The sequence below is a fragment of the Ochotona curzoniae genome, unplaced genomic scaffold, assembly GCF_017591425.1.
Source record: "Ochotona curzoniae isolate NIBS_2020 unplaced genomic scaffold, NIBS_Ocur_1.0 scaffold_2587, whole genome shotgun sequence".
Taxonomy (NCBI): domain Eukaryota; kingdom Metazoa; phylum Chordata; class Mammalia; order Lagomorpha; family Ochotonidae; genus Ochotona; species Ochotona curzoniae.
The window spans coordinates 14,362,141-14,383,120 of record NW_024467096.1 but is presented as its reverse complement, the minus strand read 5'-3'; the positions used below and the strand labels follow the sequence as shown (position 1 = coordinate 14,383,120).

The 20,980-nt window shown below is 45.1% G+C and overlaps 1 protein-coding gene across 2 annotated transcripts in view; it reads left to right on the top strand.

The window, feature by feature from the left end:
• Window positions 1-1,142: 1,142 nt before the first annotated feature.
• KLHL6 (kelch like family member 6) overlaps window positions 1,143-20,980 on the top strand; it is a 52,913-nt gene continuing 33,075 nt past the window's right edge. For both annotated transcript variants that reach the window (XM_041003082.1, XM_041003081.1), the window contains exons 1-2: window positions 1,143-1,487; window positions 17,148-17,313. In XM_041003082.1, the coding sequence (XP_040859016.1) occupies window positions 1,201-1,487; window positions 17,148-17,313 (453 nt within the window). In that variant the 5' untranslated portion in view covers window positions 1,143-1,200. The remainder of the gene's footprint in view (window positions 1,488-17,147; window positions 17,314-20,980) is intronic.

Below are 20,980 nucleotides of genomic sequence, written 5' to 3'. Positions count from 1 at the left end.
GGAGGTCAGTGAGTGCAGCTGGAATTCAGTGGATGCCACCCAGTGAGACATTGGGCACTGGTCCAGCCGAGGGAGGCAATCCCTGCACTTTTCCTGTGGCAGACAACTAATCAGGGTCATCATGGTATTACAACCAAGTACCTGATAGTGGGGGAACCAAGGGGCTATGTAGTCAGACATAATTGGGTCTTGCCACTCATTTGAGCAGAACTTCAGTTTTCTTAACAGTACAATGAGAAAATTCCTATTTACCCAATTTGGTTGTCATAAAGATCAAAATACATGAACTCCCTGGACATAGTAGGGTTTTGATAAATGAGAGTTATTGCTGATTAGCTGAGGCCAGCAGAGGTCATGATCTAGCAAGGACCATGCATAGGTTTATGTATATGTTCATTCATCATGCACGGTCAGTAAGTACCATGTAAGCTCAGGCCAACTTGAGATCTGCGGAGCAGTTGGATATTGACCTGCTGTGACTAGTGTCCAATAGAAAACATCCTGGGGATAGAGTTTTAAGAAGCCATTTCTGATTTCTCCCACGGTTGTATTAAGAATAAAAAGCATTTTATTTTTAAAGATTTATTTGTTTTTACTTGGAAGATTTACAGAGGAGAGACAGAAAGATCCTCCATCTGCTGGTTCACTTCGCAAATGGCAGCAATGGCAGGAGCTGAGCTGATCTGAAGCCAGGAGCCAGGAGCTTCTTCCAGGTCTCTGAGGTTTCCAGGGCATAGGATGGGGGTTTACCCTGGGCTCTCAGACTCCAGGGTGGAGTGAGTGGAGGACAGTGGCAGTCTCTCTGCCCGTCTGTCTCAGCACAGGCAACACACGTGTGCTTTAGCTGCAGAAATCCAAATGTCACAACCAGAACTGGAGGCTTCCTGCTCTCGGATATGGGGTGGGAGACGGACCGAAATAACCACACCGGGGCTGGCCCGGGAGACTCCGCGAACCAGCTTTTCCCTCCCACGGCCCCCTCCCACACTCCGCTGCTAAGTCGTGTCTGACCTGGGAGCATTCACAGATAGAAGAATAGAAGCTTGCTGGCGTTTGTAGCAACCGGATGAGAAAGTAAGAGACTTCCTGTTATGTGTGTGTGACAGCTGGTGATAAGTGGAGGGCCCTGTACAGGAAATCCGCCCAGCTTCTGCAGTGTGACCTGCCCGAAGTCAGGGCACTCCTTCAGTCTGGGCGTGGATGGCAGCACAACAAGGCTCCTGGAACATGGACGACGTGTTGGAGAAGAGCTTGGAAGGACCCCAGGCATCTTCAGAGGACGAGTCCTCCCAGAAGAGGGGAGACTTGGTGGAAATCCTAAATGGTGATAAGGTGAAATTTGACGATGCGGGACTCTCCTTGATTCTTCAGAACGGCTTGGAGACCCTCCGAGTAGAAAACGCTCTGACGGATGTCACCCTGTGCGTGGACATCCAGGAATTCTCCTGCCACCGCGTGGTGCTCGCAGCGGCCAGCAACTATTTCAGGTCAGCATGCCCAGGATCAGAATTGCATCAGGTGTAGGTGCAAGGAGCAAGTGTGTTGATTGGAGGGCTCAGTCTGATTGGTTGGTTGCTGCACTTAGAGTTTATTTGTGTCTATTTAAGATATAAGAAAGGGAGCAGTCAGATCTTTGGTTTTGGTTTTAGTTAGGGGTAAGCAAAATTGAAAGAGAGACTGGCATCACTTTAAAGCAATGTTTATGTATGACTGCGAGTCTTCTCTGCGTTTGTCCTCGTTCCAACGGATGGAAAATGATTTAAGTCATGGGGATTTTTCTGCTCTGAGCCTGACTAATGCACTGGAAAAAACGGTATTGTCTTTTGCTCATCAACTGCAGTGGAGAAAAAGGATGTGGTCCATTTGGGAATTATCCATGGACGCGCTGAACACTAGGGGCTCCAAGGTGTGCACAGGGGCTGGGTTTGTGGGGAAGGAGAATCGTTAGGTGCTGTAGGTATGAGAGACCCCTGGCTACAGCCAAGTCATGATTGCTTGTGTGCTGACCTGGAGGCAGGAACCCTGCTGCTACCTCGCTTTGCTCCTTCCTGACTGTGACTTTAGGAATCAGGGGGCTCTGAATTTCTCTCTTGTCATCTACAGAAGGGGGCAGTGAGGCTTACCTCTTAGGACTATATGATAATTAAACGTGAGAAAGGAGGGTCTTCCATGGCACCTGACACTTCCGAGATGCTTGATACATCTGGTGGAAATTCTTCCCCTGGTTCTGCTCAATTTAGCTAGAAAGCCATTTGCTGAGTGTTTACCATCAGCACATCCACCAAAGCGGGGTGGGATGTATGTGGAAGAATCAGGAACCTGGCAAACACGGCTGGCATAGGCGAATGAGGGGAGCCAGTCCATAGGACACTGCAGTTTTACAAGCTTAAAAAATCATTGCCCTCATCATTCTTCATAAAGAGTCTTCACTCTCCATTCTGGCTCAGGAAATGGACTTTTGGGCGCATTGTGGAGGTGCTTTTCTTTTTTTAGCTTAGGAGGGAAATCTTTCTTTGGAATTGAAAGAACAAGACTTGCAGAGTATTGCGAGTTCCTGTGTTGACGAGGCGAGGAGACACTTGGGTTGGAGGGAAGCCGTTCCCGCCACATGCTCAACAGACAGTTGTCTGATTTTATTTTTGCCATAGCGCAGTGCAGGTGGCTGATACTCCACTTCACAGATGGGGAAATGCAAACACAAAATCACATACCCAGGCACCGGGGAACAGAGGTTAAGCACATTGTAGAAATCCTTGTTTTGAATGTAGTAGAAGCCGTCACCAAGTGTGGGGCTGCATTCCAAGGAAGAATGTAAAAACTAAAGTGTAGGCACTGCTGTAAAAGTCAGTTGGTGTAGGCATACACATTACTGATTCCACTGTTTTTCAATTGCATGCTTTCACATTGATCACAGCCTGTTTGAAGAATGAGTGGAGGTTGACTTAGCTCAGTGTGTTTGCTTCCAGGTGTTTTCTTTCTGTTTTGAATCACTGGAGAGCAAGGGCCATACTGCACATATCTGGTTAGCAGTTTTGTGAGGGGGCTGGCCAGCTGTGGGACAGGTCTGCAGCTGCTGTGTGCCCTCGAGTGACAGCAGATGTTTGGCCTCTAGATAATTAGGTTAAGTAGTGGGCAGTAGCAATGAGAAGCTGGAAGTACATGTGAGTGCGCATGTCTGCCTGTGATGGTATAGTTTCTTCCCAAACTGCCTGGTCCAGAGAGGAAAATTCCTTCTTCTCTTTTCTTCTGATTCTTACTTTGGAATTTCCAACCTGACTTTCCTTCTATAACAAATATGGTGCTGGAGACAGGATTCTTTTATTTCTGGTGTTAACTCCTGTTTGCAGAGTACTTCCTATGGGTCAGGTCCTATTGGCATCTGTGTCACACACTCCTGTGCTTGCCCATGTAATCCTCACAGCCACCCTGTGAGGTAGGGACATGTGACCCCATCTCACAGATGAGGAGCTACCATCCAGGTGCCACAGTTGATGGGACTGATGCGACCTCACTGCCTCTCTGACTTTGTTTTGAAGGTTTTAGTGAGGTTGGGAAGCAAGTTCCTTTTAGGTGCAAATGGAGGAAGGACAGAGTATCTGCTGTATTTGGGAACTTTCTGACACAGCCCTCTGCGCTTTGGAGAGCCTAGAAACTGGTGGAGAATCATGTAGGGTTCCCTCTCTGCTTATATATATTGAGGAAATAATTGCTTTCCTCCACCACATGACTGGCTACAGGAGCCTTCACAATAGGTGCTTTGCAGATGTGATTAAACTAACAGTGTTGGGATGAGTAGATCACCTGGATTGTCTGGCTGGGTCCAATGCAGTCACAAAAGCCCTTACTATAAGAAGGAAGTTGGAGGTTCTGAGGAAGAGAGAGGAGAAGAGGTTGGAAATGCTTTGAGGACAAAGAAAGCATGTGTGAGTCAAGGAATGTGTTCAGACTCCAGAAATTGGAAAGGTGCTAGAAACTGCTAGAATCAGGATAGCCGATTCCCTGGCCCATTTTGCATTTCTGATTTCTGATTTCTTTTAAGCCGCATGGTACTTTGCTACAGCAGCAATGTGAAACCAATGCTTTCATATAGAATTCTCAAAAATAATTTTCCTGCAGATTTTGAAAGCATTGCCTCATTGTTTTCTCAGTTTCCTAAAGCCAGGGATTTGGAACTCTGTGGGTGGCAGGGATGCAAGCACTTGGGCCATTTTCTTGCTGCTTCCCCACGTGCATTAGTCAAAAGCTGGACTAGAAGCAGAGTGGATATGGGATGCCAGCATCCCAAGCTGCAGCCCGACTTACTACGCTACAACCCCAACCCCCTGTACTGCCTAGTTGTAAGAAACTTTCTCATATTATTTCTCTGGTAATTGTATGCTCACTTTCTTCTTACCCTCTATTTCTGAATCATCTCTTAAGTGGATGTGACCTTCTAAAAACAGTTTTTTTTTAGTTTTCCTATTTTCTGATCCAAAATTGTCTTTTTGCTCAACTTTCTGAAGGATGTCTTTTTCTCAATTTTATCTTCTAAAACACAGTGTTCTCAGTTTTACTTTCCAAGAGCTCCTTTTAGCTTAAGAATGTTCCTTTCTGAGTTATCCTGTTCTTATTTCAAATAGATTGTATTTTCACTTAGCTTCTGTGGGGTTTGTATTCTTAAAAACACTTCTACTGCTCTTTGCACTCTGTTCAATATAGTGCAAAGAGCTTATGGTTCTGGAATTGGCGTCCAGACTCTGCTTCTTGTTGGCTGTGTAAGTCTTGACTTCTTTGAGCCAACACCAATATTTTCAACACAGGGAGATGAGTAGTTTGTGTCTACTCATCCCAGCAAGTTGCTGTGAAGTGTAAATTATAAAAAACAGATCCATTTGCAGGTGCACTTAAAGACTTTGTGGATGGTAATATATCAGGCCTGTTAGTTCCAAAGAGCAGAAATCAACTGGCTTGTTTGAGAAGGGGAGTTTACATAAATAACAATAGGAACTCATAAACTTCCCCAGAAGTCTGGAAACCCAAATGCAGAAAAGAGACAGGGGTATGGGATGCCAATCAGCAGCCAGGACCACAGCCCAGAGCCAACCCAGGACTCGGTCGGGAGATGTTGTCCGCTGCTAAAGAATCGTGGTGGCTACAGCAGGCCCGACTGCAGCTGTGGGCTCTGCCGTGATGCTGGCTCTAGAAATGTCATGAAACAGATTCTGTTCTGGCCTGCCCCTGCCTTACCAGCACCTACATTGAAAGCCTGTGATTGGGCATTTGAGCTGTCAGGGCTAGGTTGTACAAGTTAACAGCTTGGTTGGGATAGGAAGTTGGACAAACCATTATCAGGCCTCTGCAGCACCTGCAGTGGGCAGTGGCTTCTGTCGTCTACCACTGTGTCTGGGGAAGTATTTGGATGTTGGACACCAACAAGGGACAAGCACCCACCTCCTGTGTGCCAGGCCTGCATTAGGTACAAGAAAGGGTGTTAAAGGATGATGAGAACTGCCAGGTAAGAAGGGATTCTAGAACTCTTGTCAGACAGGAAGCACAGCTATGGATTTTGGGATGCTAGTAGGAAGAGAGCAATTATTAGCACCTGAGGACATTAGTAGGTATGTGTGTAGGTGTGAAGGCATCATGTCTCATGTGTGGACTGTAGACAGGTTGAAAGAGTGAGCCATGTGAATGCAGCAGCCGACTTATTTATCTTGTCCTTGTCTTTGTTCTTGGCATCATTGCAACAGCTAACCTTCAGTGGACACCCTCAAAATGCATGAAATGAACGCAACTTTAATATTTTTCATACAGAGCCCTTCTTGGCCAGAACAGGAAGCCCTCAGAGAGTGCATTTTCAGAATAGGCAGGAATGATCTAGGTAGGTCCTCAGAGAGTAATTGCCAGTGCCTAAGAAGAAGGCCCATGTAGAAATTTATGTTTTTGGTAATACGGCTGCAGAGCTCACCACTTATCACTGTTACTCAATGTTCCCATATTAGTCAACACTCTCTTTGTTGCAAGGGATAGGAAACTGAGCCATGCCAGCCTAGGCAAAGTGAAGAGATTTGGTCACATTGCTAAACCATGGGAGGATAACGATGCAATCCTGTCGTAGAGACAAGGAGCCAGAGCCCTGGGTGCATACAGGATGCTCTCCCTCGACCCACACTTGGTTTCTCTTTGCTGTTGGATAGCTCAGGTTAATGTCTACCACAGGATTGGGTCAAGTGCTCAATTGCCAGCAGCTCCGAGACTCACTTCTTCCTGCTTTAAAGTTTCAGAAGCTCTGATTGGTCCAGCTCCCGTTAACTACCCGATTCTGGCCCAATCACTGTGTCAAGACATGGGGCACAGTGATCAGCCCAGCTTTGGTTAGAAGTTTACCCATGGCAAAGGAGGCAAGTGTATGTATGTGTAACAGTGAGCGAGTGAGAGAGAGAGAGCAAGTGAGAGAGCTCTGTGAATAAAAAGGCAAGGGTGCCCACTTGAGCCATATGATTTGAGTGGGGTCCAGATGAGAATAACATTTTGCAGAAATGGAAGACACTGAGTGAATGAAAGGCACATTAGCAGGGAGTTGGATCAGAAGCAGAGCGGCTATAATCTGAACCAGTACTCTAATAGGGGATGCCAGCATCACAAATGGTGGCTTAACCCCAAGGACTGGATTTTAGCACAACTCTAGTTGCAACCTCACACCTTGTAGTCAAACCTGTAGGAGTTTCCCTTTACCCCTAGTGTCCTAATTGGCCTGCATCTGGCTAGAGGAAGGATTGCCTGTCTTCTTTCCCTTTCCCTCTGGGCCCAGACTGCTCTTTGGCAGTTAGCATAGGGATAATCTGAAACACACATGATCATCTTTGCTTTACAACAATAGAGACATTTAAACAATATTTATTTTTATTGGAAAGGCAGATCTACAGAGAGAAGAATAGACAGAGAGAAAGATCTTCCATTCCCTGGTTCAATCCTCCAAATGGCCACAATGGCTGGAGCTGAGCCAATCCGAACCCAGGAACCAAGCACCTCCTCTGAGTCTCCCACATGCATGCAGGGTTCTAAGGCTTTGGGTCATTCTCTATTGTTTTCCCAGGCCACAAGCAGGGAAGTGGAGCAGCCGGGACATGAACCAGTGCCCATATGAGATCCTAGTACTTGCAGGGGAATTAGTCAATTGAGCTATTGCGCCTGGCCCAATAGAGACAATTGTTATGATCACAGCAGCATCAGCCTTTGAAAACCTGAAAATGAAGACTTAGGAGCTAGTGCCTGTTCCTAAGTGGTCACAGTCATGAAAAGCTCAGAAAAATCTCCAAGCAGAGGCAACCCTTAACTTCTAGAAGAATGACACAGTAATCGTAAGGAAGCCATTGTGGAGTCCTTGAGGACTGGAATGGAAAAAGGGGGGGGGGGGAAGGACATGTGGCACACCCCAGGGCAATGGCCTGGATGGGCTGTGGCAGCTGATGGTGAACATAAATGCTGCTCTTTCTCCCAGCCCAATGGGAAGTGAGACTCTAAGCAGACCTCACTGTGAGGGCCACTAGGGAAGTGGTGTGTTGTTAGGGGAAGCCAGGTTTCACCTGGCAAAGAGGAGGCAGATGTGAAATCAAAATCAAATGGAGGCAAGAAGGCCTGCCAAGTTTTGTAACTTAGAAATCTCAGGGGAACTTAGGATGCACACCAAGGGGCCTGGCATTCCAATGACGAATGGTTAACAGGCCTTGATCAAGGCCACTCAGAGCCCACTGTTTATTCTCATGGCAGTTAGAGGAGAAAAGTGGGTTTGGAGTTGGACTTGACTTACTTGAAATACAGGACTGCGTGGAATATAGGACTTTTCCTGCTTTCCTCCTTTCCCTCTCTTCCCTCCCTCCTTCCTTCCCTCCCTTTCTCAATGCATGCATGCATCTGTCCATCCAAGTCTTGAATGTCTTCTGGGAGTCAGAAAGGGCCCCTCAGGTCCAGACATGTCTAAAAGAAGAGAAGATGCATTAAAATAGACCTGACAGTGGAGTACAGAGAGAAGCCTGTCTGGAGTTCAAGGCTAATAATGAGGATAAAACATACTCTGGAAACACTAGTATAGCTGGACCATGAGATGGGGAGGGGTGCACAGACCAGACTAGGCAAGGCCTTGAGTCCTAGTGTTGAGAGTTCTTAAGCTTTTTTTTTTCAGACAGTTTTTAAAGATTTTATTATTATATTTTTTATTTGAAAGGCAAATTCACAGAGAGAAGGAGAGAGAAAAAGGGAGATGTTTTTCATCCATCGGTTTACTTCTCAAATGACCACAACAGCTGAAGTTGAACTACTTCCCATTCTTTAAAAAAAATATCCCATTCTAATCTAACCTCTACTATCAAAGTCCTACTCTGGCTCCACATCTGTTGTGTCTACCACCTGTTCTGTTCTTCCTCTGATCCCTTCCCCATCTCCATTAATACCAGGAAAATATTCCTCTTCACTGAGAAAGTCTGTGTCAGAGTGACTAGAATGACCATTACAAAATTAGTTAAATCTCCCTTACCAAAACAAGTGCCCATATACATAAAATCAGTTTTTAAAAATGTTCTTCAATGAGGCACATATACTACACAATAAGCCCTATTGTTAACAAGAGATCACTGTATATAAACCCAGTGTATTCAATCAGTGGGGTTACCATGACAAAGAACGCAGAGTCAGTAGATGCAAATGTGAGCCATCACATGACATCACTCTCTATGGTTCCTAGCACCTCTTAGGTCAACACACCAGAACCTTCTACCACATGCCATTTCCTGAGCCAATCCTAACAAATGGAAGCATATACACATTCAGCTCAGTCTTGCTTTTGATCTTAAGCTTTCAGTGGGTTCATGTCTTACTGTGCTGACACTGGAGTTCTGTTTATATCCTTGACCTTGACCTTCTAAGAAGTAGAACTTGTTGCCAGGGTTATGGTACAACAGGTTAAGTCTACCTGTGACAATTTTATATGCTGCACTTCTAATCCAGCTCCTTGCTAAAGCACTTGGGAAAGCAGTGGAGGATGGTCCAAGTGCTTTGGCTCCTGTACTCATGTGAGAGATCTTAAAGAAACTCCTGTTTTCAGTCTGGCCCAATGTGGCCATTTTGGCTATTTGGGGAGTGAACCAATAGGCAGAAAGACCTCTCCCTCTTTTTTTTCTCTTTATTTACAACACTGCCTTTCAAATAAATTTTTTAAAGCACATGCAGAAGAACCAGAAAGACAAGTTGGTTCATTTATTTATTTGTTGATTTTCTCTATGGACTGAGTCCTTACCAGGTCCTTTTTTTCTTTTCATTGTTCTAGCTTCTGGGAATATTGCAATGAACATGGTGTTCTTGTGGGAGGATAGTCAAACTAGTCAAGCAATGTGTAATCTAATTGCTGGACATGACAAGGTTCTGGAAAACAGTGAAGGACATGAGCTTGTTAGGGAGTGACTTGACTGGGGGCAGTGCTAGAGGCAGTGAGACCTAGGAGCCAGTCCCCTGGATTGTGGAGGGGAGGGTGGCCCAGGCACAGTGGTGGAAGGCCCTGGCTGACTTCCTCCCAGGAGACTCAAGCCCTTGAATACATTCAGTGTGGGAGGCAAGTTGCTGGTCTGGGCTCTATTTTGGGGCTGGTACTGACTCATTGCCACAATATTGGGCAACTGTCTCACTGCTGGGTGATGATTTCTACTGTAAAATGAGGATCCTAATAGCTACCTCTATGTTACAAGCATCACATGGGAATTGGCCAGCATCTTTCTAGAAAGTAGTTTTAAATGACGTAATAATTCACGTGTATGCTCAAGGGTGTATTGTTAGCAACTCACCCAGCTGTGTTCTCAGAGCAAAACTTGGGCTTATACAACCTGTGCTGACACTGAGTCCAGGACTGAGCCCCCTTAGTCCCAGAGATGGCCTTGAACGCCCCTTGAGACTCTTGGTTTTCTGGTCCTGTTGAACTCCAGATGATGAGCCCATAGCCCTGGGTTCTGGAGGTCTGATCTCCATTCTAGCTGCAAACACTCTGTGTGGACAAAACTTTACCAAGTGTTTCTAAGAATCTCCCCAGAGAGCAATGGAAGGCCTGGGAGTCAAGTTTGGGAGACACAGTAGGTTGCACCTTAGTTTCAGTTCATCCATGTAGTGCATGGTAAGGTGATCCTATAAAATACAATTAAGTGATGGGGGAAAAAATCCCAGAGAAGAGAGCAGAGCAGAGAAAGCCTGGGACTTTGGAAGCCAACCAGGAGTCCTGGCAAGGACACTGTCGTTAGGGCACTTCCCCTCCCTCTCTGTCTTCCAGGAACATCTGGTAAGTGAAGAGTTTTAGGCCAGTCTTTGTGCAGCCTAACCCTTATTTATGCCCTGAAAGGGTGGTGGATAGCCATTGGCACTTCTGACATCCAGTTAGCAGACACAGCCCAGGTGCTGGCAAGTCAAGACTTCTCCGTCAGCCAGCCTCTCCCACTAGCCTACCCAGAGTCCTCCGGCCTGGTCCGAATCACCTTTCCCTGTGGAGATCTTAGCAGATGTTGGGTGGACTTGACTTTACCTCTTTTCTCGCATAGCTCACTGAAGTGTACCACTTTTAAGATGCAGAAGCTGAGGTTTTGGCACTTCCAGTAGATGCATAGTAAGTGAACATGACAGCTGAAACTGGGCTGTGACCTTTCTTCTGCCAGGCCATAGCCAGGACAGCAGGTCTGCTCCCCTCTTCTCACCCAGATTCCTGGAGCCCCTTCTCTTGCTTGCATGCAAACTTACACACACACACACACACACACACACACACACACACACACACACACACAGGAAGCCGGATGTGTTGGGGAATTTCCATAACTCCCAACAGTCAAAGGGTGTTGGAATGTCATAGCTGCTTGTTGGGACAGCTGTGAGGTGCCTGGAGTTCTCAGAGGTCTCTGGAGAACTGGGCTAAGAAGACCTTGAGCGCGACTTTGTTTTTGCTTGGCTTCCTCCCGTCTCTGTCCTGGTTCCTGCTCCCCTAGCACATCCCCAGCACAGGAGGATTAAGCCTGAGGGGAATTCAGACACCCAATCTGGGATGGCTGAATTGGTGAAGGATGTTATCCAGGGACTGTGGTGTCAGGACAAAGTCTAGAAGCTCCATATAGCTGTGACAGTCTGATCAAGAACTCAGAGAACCAAAGAAAGCCCAATCATGTGTCAAGCGCAAAATACACAGACTTTATTTAAGAGCAGTTTGCTAGGCATGGGACTAGACCATCTATTTACATTTCTCCTGGGCTGTTATAAAATCACTCCATTGGAATTCTGTTTTCATGTGAACAATTCAGATTCAGAGACAGGTTCAACAAAATTTTTTTTCACTAATCTTCAAATCACATTCTAGGTGGAATGAGCACTTTACATTTTTAAAACAGAGATATTTTTATTGGAAAGGCAGATTTACAGAGAGAAGGAGAGAAGGAGAGAAAGATTTTCCGTCCACTGGTTCACTCCCCAAGTGGCTGCAATGGCTGAAGCTGAGCCTATTGAGCCTATCTGAAGCCAGGAGTGAGAAGCTTCTTCTGGCTCTCCCATACATGTGTAGGGTTCCAAGGCTTTGGGTCATCTGCTGCTGCTTTTCCAGGCCACAAGCAGGGAGCTGGGTGGGGAGTGGAGTAGCTGAGACATGAATCAATCCCCATATGGGATCCTGGCATGTGCAAGGCAAGGATTTAGTCACAAGGCTATCATTCCAGGCCCAATTTATCTTTTAATTCCATTTTGCATGAAGATCAAAAGAATTTATAGGCTGAGATAGGGCAACATGGATAGGGAATGGGAAAGAGAGAGATGTGTGTGTGGTGGCGGGGGGGGGGGGTGGGTAGGTGGGAGCTCCTAACTGCTTATTCCTCAGATGCTCCTAGTGCCTGGGGTTTGATCAAGTTGAAGCAGGAAACTGGGAATGTGATCTATATCTTCCATGTGGGTGGTGATGATTTGAGTCATTAGTGCTGTCTTCCAAAGTCTTTGTTGGCAGGAGACTGGAGTCAGGAGTCGGAGCTAGACATTGAACCCAAATATCTGATGTGAGATGCACATGGCTTAGCCAGCCTCTTAGCCATTCGGTCAAATACCATACCCTCCATGCATTTTTAAAAGTCCCTTCTTGTGTGGTTCACATTGTATTTCTGTTGGGCAGTGTCGCCCTAGAGACTCCAACAAAGAGAAGGCTCAGGATGGGGCTGGCCACCTCCTCTCCAGGGAAGAAAGTCTAAGAACAGGGCTCTTCATGAAATCAGGTGGTGGCAAGGTGAGCCCCATTTGACATCACTTTCAAAGATGCATGACTGTGATTAGGCAACAGACTTTATGGCTGAAGAAAGTAGCTTGTAAATTAGTCACATGCCCAAGAGACATCATTGCTCCTTTGGTTCACTTAGGGTTTACTAACTTAGGTTCTGGAATTTGCTTTCTTTTTTCCCCTCTTCTGTATCCTACTCTTATGAGGTGAGAGATATCAGTTGCGGAATAGGGGAGCAAGGAGAAGGAAGAGGACAATTATCAGTGATTAAAGCAACAAGAAAGAGAGAAAAGGACAGAGACCAGGCAGAAAGATCTCATTGGCTTTAACAAAGTCTTTTTCTTTCTTTCTTTCTTTCTTTCTTTCTTTCTTTCTTTCTTTCTTTCTTTCTTTCTTTCTTTCTTTCTTTCTTTCTTTCTTTCTTTCTTTCTTTCTTTCGTTCTTTCTTTCTTTCTTTCTTTCTTTCTTTCTTTCTTTTTTTCTTCCTTCCTTCCTTTCTTCATTTCTATTATTTTATTATTATTATTATTGCCATCACCATTATCATTGAACTCTGATTTCTTGTTCCTGGAAAGCCACAAGCAACTACTTCTGTTTTGTAAATTAGGAAAAGGGGGAAGAAACTATTGATTGATTTCCAGAGATCAATAGAAAGCATGAGAAAGAGAGGAGGGGCAGGTTTTAGGGGCAAATCTGTGAGTTGGAGAGGAGGTCCCAGTAAGGGGAATTAGGTTGTGTTAGCAGGGATCCACCCTGGGATCTCCCCACTTCAAGGACTTGGAGGGGAGATGGTGGTTCTCTAAGACACCTCTTTGTATACCTTCAGCTTGTTAAAATCCATCAGCAACTGATTGAAAAAATTTTCTAGCTGTTTGGCTGTGAACTCAATGGTGTTTTCTGGGAAAAGGCATTGGTGGTGTTACAGGCCTTGCATTCTGGGAGCAGAGAATTCTTAATTCCAAGGACACATAGCGCCAGGAAGCTGAAGCGAGAGCACACCTGAAAAATAGTATTCTCTTTAAGTCTTGCCACTGCTCATCAACCTTCAAGGGGCTCCAATTATTCACTAAATCAAAACCTAATCTGAGTCTGCCACTAGCCCTCTCCCCAGTCAGGAGATTGTGGTTATCTTTACATACTGCTTCTTTTTATTTTCATTTTTTAAAGATTTATTTACTTTTATTGTGAAGGCAAATTTACAGAGAAGAGATACAGAGAGAAAGATTTGTCTGCTGGTTCACTCGCCAAATGCTTGCAATGGTTGGAGCTGAGTTTATCCAAACTCAGGAACCAGGTCCTGAATTTGGGTGTGGCAGGGTGGGGGACAAGTGTGGAATGCTATGAACTGAATTGTATTGCACCCCCTGAAATTTATCTCCCTTCAGAGCATGCTTTTTTGTTTTTTTGCTGTTCATAATGCAGGCAGGCTGGGGATTTTCTGTCTTTAATATTTGGTTCTTTTTGGTGTAAACTTTACTTATTCAATTCATGTGCTCTTCCCCTTGCATTCTAAGATAAGTAGTTTAGAGTAACTAAATTTATCCTTTATCACTTTAAGAAATGGCCTCAGCTAAATACCCAATTTAGCTCCTCAGAAGTTCTGTTTTCCACATGACCTTAAACCTTTCCTCCTATTTCCAATAGTTTGTTCCTTATTTCAGCCCAGAACTTGCCATCACGACCCTTACGTAAAACCGGTGTGCGTCAATACTTAGTTCACAGCATCTTGAGGTTTTTCTACCACCCACCTCAAAACTTCTCTAAACTACAACCCTTATCCAGTTTAAAGATCCTTTCAGATTTTCTTAAAGATTTATTTTATTTTTATTTTGAAGTCAGAGTTAGGGAGAGAGAGAGAGATATCTTCCATCTGCGGGTTCACTTCCCAAATGGCCACAATGGCTGGAGCTGAGTCAATCCAAAACCAGGAACCAGGAGCTTCTTCCAGGTTTCTTACTTGGGTGCAGGGTCCCAAGGACTTGAGCCATCCTTTGCTGCTTTCCCAGGCCACAAGCATGGAGCTGAATGGGAAGTGGAGCAGTTGGGATATGAATTGGTGCCCATATGAGATATCAGTGCTGTGGGCAGAGGATTAGCTTCTTATGTTAACCATGCTGGCCACTTGGCTTTTGCTTTTACACTTTCATGTATTTGTTACAGCAGCACCTTGCTTCTCAGCCCTCAAATCTGTCACAGGCAGGTGGGGTGCCATAGGCCAGGTGGCTTAACCACAACAATGTATTTTCTCATTGTCTTGGAGGCACAAACCTGGGGCCAGTGCGTCAGGCCAGTTGACTTCTGGTGAAGGCCCAGTTTGCAGGAGAGAGGATTCCAATGTTCTTCCTTTTGTGAGAACTCCAGCATAATCCTAGCAGGTTAGGACTTCAACTTATGGTCTCATTTAAGCTGAATTACCTCCTAAAAGCTCTCTCTCCAAAAATAGCTACACTGGGAGTTTAGCATTACACTGGGAGGGTTTTTGGGGTAAGTGGGCAAATTTAGTTCGGAGCACTCTGCCGAGTAGTTAAATGCCTCCATCCCTAGCACAGTATCCTGCACAGAGTGGGTGCTTTGTGAATGCATGGTGAATCCAAAGACATTGAACTCCAAAGCCCCTGAGGAGTTATTTTTACAAGCCCTGCTCCTCTGGCTTTGGAGGCTACTGAAATCCCACAGCCATTGGGAGGTCAAGAGAAAGTGAGCATGCTTTTGCAGGAAGAGGACTGGAGAAACTGAGCCACTGCTATGGAAGCTCAGCTCCAACGGGCAAGATCGATGGCAGGCTGTTGTTCCTTCTCAAGAGAAATTCCACATAGTTTTTAAAAAATAGTTATTTGAGAGAAAAGGAGAGGGGAGAGAGTGTGCACGAGCAAGTGAGCTCTGGTATCCACTGGATCACTCCCCAAACGCTCACAGTAGCCAGGGCTGGGCCAGACCAAATCTGGAGCCAAGAATTCACTTCAAGTCTCCCTCATGGATGGGAGGAACCCAATTACTTGAGCCATCACCACTACTTCCCAGGGTCTGCATTAGCAGGAAGCTGGAGTCAAGAGCGACGGTGGATTATCCAACCAAAGTATTCTGATATCTTTCATGGATGTCTTATTTGGTGTCCTCAGTGCTAGGCCAGGCACCTATCCTGTCTAGTTTGGGATGCTAAGAGCAGCAATACTTATTCCAAACATTTGGATTAGGAATATAGGTGTCACCTGGACTGTGAATTGTGCATCTGAACAGGCTGCCTCTAGAAGGCCTGGCCAAGCTGCTGCACGGGTCCCTGTTGCTAGACATTTCTCACCTCCTCCACAGACTGGCTTTATGTTCCCATCCATATTCTTCTATCTCCTTTTTTCCTACTTTCTTTTTTTCCCTCTCTACTTACAATGTAGGCAATATTGTCATGCTTTTAGTAACTTCAAGGTTTACAGCATTCTATGAATCTTTTCAGAAGCAATGAGAAGTTTAAATGAATTTTAAAAATAAATAATATTGCCCATACATAACCTGAGAAGGACCAACGTTCAAATGGCTAAATGCAGGAAGCAAAGTCACACATGAGCCTGGCATGGGGTGAAAAAAAAATCCCCAAACTCTCTGTATCTTAAATGGCCAATTAGTTATTGAGATCATCCTTATAATAAACTGTGTAAGTAACTGCTCATGGGTCAGTATTATGGCCTAGTGGATTAAGCTGTTGCCTGCAATGCTGGTATCTCATGTGGGTGCTGGTTCAAATCCCTGCTGCTGCACTTTCAATTCTGCTATCTGCTAGTGTGCCTGAAAAGTAGAGAGAATGACCCAAGTGCTTGAGTCCCTTTACCAACATGGGAAATCCAGATGAAACTCCTGGCTTCTGGCTTTGTTCTGACCCAGCCCAGGTTGTTACAGTCATTTGGGGAATTAATCAGAATATGGAAGATTCTTTCTCTCTCTCTCTCCCTTTGTGTGCCTCTACCTTTTCAAGAAATAAAAATAAAAACTTAAATGAAGTTCTCTTATACCCATTTCTACTCAGTCCCCATTGCATTGTAACAAACAAATGAACAACAACAGCAAAAGTTTAAAATTCCCATTACAGATGAGAAAACAGAAGCTCATGGAGATTAGGAAGCATGTCTGACTTCTGAGTTGTGGTAATGGTGTTCAAATCATGGTCCTCTGTTCCTAGAAACACCATCCTTTCCATTCTGTTTGCTTGCTTTTAAGATGGGGGCTAAATACCCAGAAGACTGCTCATGGGGAGTGGGCTGAAAGGTATCATTCCATTCTGTTTGCTTGCTTTTAAGATGGGGGCTAAATACCCAGAAGACTGCTCATGGGGAGTGGGCTGAAAGGTATCATTCCAGTCAGACCTAGCCTTCGGGGACTCTTGTCCAGAGATGAGGGAATTCAAGGCTCCCAGCTGGAACTGACCCGAGACAAGGGTCCAGCTCCTGGGAAGAGGCAGCTGCTGGAGCCTTTTGCACAGCTGGGACATATGTGGACCTCAACCAGCCAGCTCGGTTGTGAGGCCAGGCCAAGAAGAATGAGTATGACCACTGAGAACTGAGCCATAAACCCTGCTAAGTGTTGGAAATAGAGACAGACGGGATGGATGAGGCTTGGGGTACCCACAAGGCCCCCATAAGAATGTCTAGTATGCAACAGCAGAGCTGGGCCTTGGCTTTGAGGATACACCTGGGCCTGGCAGAGCAGGACTTCCCAGTTCAGAAAGCACTGACAGGGAGTCTGATATGTGGTGGGCACTGAGGAAGCATAGAGAAATCAGCTCAGGTCCTGACCTTCAGAGCCGCCACTATTCCCAGAGGGGAGGGGAGTCTGAAAAGTGACCTTCCTAGGCCTGGAACCCAAAGTCCCATGAGGATTCCTACTCACAGCGACTCTCTTCCAGGGCCATGTTCTGCAATGACTTGAAGGAGAAGTACGAGAAGAGGATCATCATTAAAGGGGTCGATGCTGAGACCATGCACACCCTCCTGGACTACACGTATACCAGCAAGGCGCTGATCACCAAGCAGAATGTGCAGCGCATCCTGGAGGCTGCAAACCTCTTCCAGGTGTGTGAATAAACAGACTCAGTGTCCTTCTCAGAAGCAGGTGAAAGCAGCAATTTCCCCAGGTATTGGCCTGGACTGGCTCCCAGGCCAGTACCTGGGATGGACACACACACACACACACAGAGCTTATGTGTGACACTTGTGTGAGTTTTCTGGGAGGTTTTGAGATGGGGTGATGAGACTCCTTAATGAGATGGTGCCAGCAGTATTTATTGCCCACAACTGCATTTGGTTCCTGATGCCAGAAACAATGGCTACAGTTTGCCCAGCTGGATCTAGAAGCTAAAGTCAGTACTTTGTGTCATTACTTTGAATTCCCAGAACCCTGGGCAGGTGATTACTCTCCCTATTTTATGGATGGGAAAAGCAAGGTCACTTAGACAAGGCTATGATTTGGACCCTGAGCTTTCTGAGTCCAGGCACACATGTCTCTTTGGCAGCAGTGCCCTCATCCAGCAAGGAAGTGTCTGCTAGTACTTAGTGGTGGTTATGAATGAAGAGTGTGGAGAAATGAGGACTATAGAAGATAAGGTCCAGAACCCTTGGACGAATGGTTACTGCTTCTGTTCAGTTTGGTTTTCCAAACTAATTGTGACAATTATATTGACTAACAAAATGATTGGACACATAGAGCATATCAATTGTATCCCTAATTATCAAAGTGGTCCAATCTCTGCCACCCTTGTCTAGGTCTGAGATTCTACACTACTGAACCTCGTTCCATTGGGCTATCTCATGGTTTGGATGGTGGGATTTAGGAGAAAGAGTCCAAGGTGAGGTCAGGTCACTCCCAGGGGTCAAGGACAAGCTCCAGATCCTGTCTGTTTCTTGGGACATGGGATGGTAGTGTCTACTTGGGTCATCAGTGGGTTAGCAGTTGTGGAGAGCAGAAAATCGGACTCTGGGATGGTGAGGAATGAGGGGTCCAGGATCCAAGCCCATTGACTATGGATTGGCTTTGCTGAAGTTAGAGTGTGGCAGAATTTATGAAATCCAGCAAAGAAGGGAGAGTAGAAAGAAAAATCAACCATGCAACAGCAGCGATGAGCTCTGAGTAACAGGTTGCTGCCATTACAGCCAATTTCACTGACTCACTTTCCCCAACACGTCTGAAAGAGAAGGCTGCATTTTTTTCAAGAGACCAAATTTAATAAATGCACACAGTTTTATATATAATGTATCATCTAACCATGTGGAGCATTTATGCTTTTTTATACATTCAGATGTGTTTGAAACATTTTTAAAGGTTTATTCATATTTATTGGAAAGGCAGATTTGCAGAGAGACAAAGAGAAAGATCTTCTGTCTACTGATTCACTGCCCAAGTGGCTGCAATTGTTGAAGCTGAGCCGATCCAAAGCCAGGTGCAAGGAGCTTCCTCTGAATCTCCCATATGGATGGTGCAGGGTCCCAAGGCTTTGGGCCATCCCTCACTGCTTTCCCAGGCCACAAGCAGGGGGCTGTATGAGAAGTGGAGCAGCTGGGACATGAATTGGTGTCCATATGGGATCCACCCGTATGCAAGGCAAGGATTTAGCCACTAGGCTCTCATGCTGAGCAATTGAAACACTTCTTAAGGTTACAAGACAGAACATAGAGAAATAAACAGGAATATTTTCAACATTTACAGGAAGTGATATGATAAAGAATATGAAGTAATAGGATCTTTTCAACACTTCAGAAACTATATAATATATAACTATATATTATTATTATATATAGTTTTTGAAGTGTGTCTATATATGTATGTATGTACAAATATGTATAGTTTATCTTCCCACAAGTAGCATCACACATGGTCACATCTTCACATGCTTCTGAAGAGCTGGTTACTTCCAACATGGCTGGTTCTGCCTTCCCTGCTGACATCTCTAAGTCAGTTAACCCTCATGTGTCTTCCCCCTCTAATTCCCTCTGTCCTCACCTGCTCACGCTCTTGGCCTCATTGATTGGCAGAACATTCCTCCCTGGATGCAATGGAAGGTTCAGCAACCTCAGGCTCAGTATCCCCATCTCACCTCCTCCACCCTGCCCACCCTCTGCTTTAGCAAAGAAACCCCGGGGAAATCCTTCCCCTGACACAGGAATCTCCATCAGGTTCAGGTTTTTAGTTTTTTTCTGAACTTATCTCTAAAAGGACCAACAGTCTCTAGCACGTCATTGATTCATCATTACTCAGTGTAACCACAGTTGCCATTATGGTTTTCATGTAGTCCCTTTGCTGGACTGGTATAACAATGAACAAATAACACTGGTGATAAGAACGGTAATGGCATTTATTCCTTTGAATAACAGTGTTTGACATCAAAGTAGATGCTCAATGAATGCAAATTTTGACTGCTACATGCTTTGGGTGATGGAGGGGGAACCAATTCTTATGTTTCCTATTTGTTTTTCTGACTGAAAGCACGTGTTACCTATTAGGCTAAGGAGAAGTATTTCCTTTTTCCAAATGCAATTTTAAATTACAATAACATTGCAAACTCATTACAGAAAAGTTAGAAACCCATTCAAGCAAAATAAACATGAAAATGACCTATAATTCCCTCCTATTTGGAGAAAATATGACACTTCTTTGGGTATGTACACTTCAAGGTTCCTTTTTATTTTTTGAAAGATTTATTTATTATTTTTATTGGAAAATCAGATTTGCAGAGAGAAGGAGAAACAGAAAGATCTGTCTGCTGGTTCACTCTCCAAGAGGCCACAACAGCCAGTGCTAAGCCGACCCAAAGCCAGGAGTCAAGAGATTCTTCTGGGTCTACCACATGAGTGCAGGGTCCCAAGGCTTTGGGTCATCCTCCACCGCTTTCCCAGGCCACAAACAGGGAGCTGGATGGGAAGTGGAGTAGCTGGGACACTAACTGGCACCCATATGGGGTCCCGGCACATACAAGGCAAGGATTTAGCCACTAGGCTATCATGCCAGACTCTCCAGGGTTCCTTTCTAAACACTGACATGGACAGAGTGACAAGGAAGCACAGCTTTGGAGCTATGCATCTCCCAAGAGAAGAAACAACCAGTTTTGCTGGCAGTGATGGGAGAAGCAGGAGCAGTGGGCACCAAGGGAGGGGAACACTGGTTGCTCTGCAGAGCTTGTTCCAGAGAGAAGCAAGCCTGCTGACACCTTGATTTTGGACCTCTGACCTTCAGAACTGTGAGAGGATAAGTTTCTGAGCTATTTAAGTCTCCAAGTTTGTGACAATAGGAAGCTAATACAAACTAAAAAAGCTAACTAAAGCTAAAGGTCTTACAACAAAAATGATTACCTCTTGTTCTTGTTCTCTACTTCCACCCACACTTCTAGAACAATTACTTTACCTTGTTTTGTTTTGAAAAATTTATCTTTTAAATTACTTATTTGTTTATTTGATAGGCATAATGAGAGAAAGAGGGAGAGACAGAAAGTAGGAAAGGCAGCGAGAGAGATCTTCCATCTCCAGGTTCTCTCCCCAAGTGGCTGCAACAACCAAGAGCTATGAGCTCCAGCTTGGTTTCTCATGTGGGTTTTAGAAGTTCTAGCACTTGAACCACTTTTTTTTTTTTTTTGCCTTCCTTGGGGCGTTAGTAGGAAGCTGAATCAGCAGCAGAGCAGCTGGGACTTCAACTGGCACTCAAATATGGGAGGCCAGCATTGTTGTAAGTAATGGTTTAACTTGCTGTGCC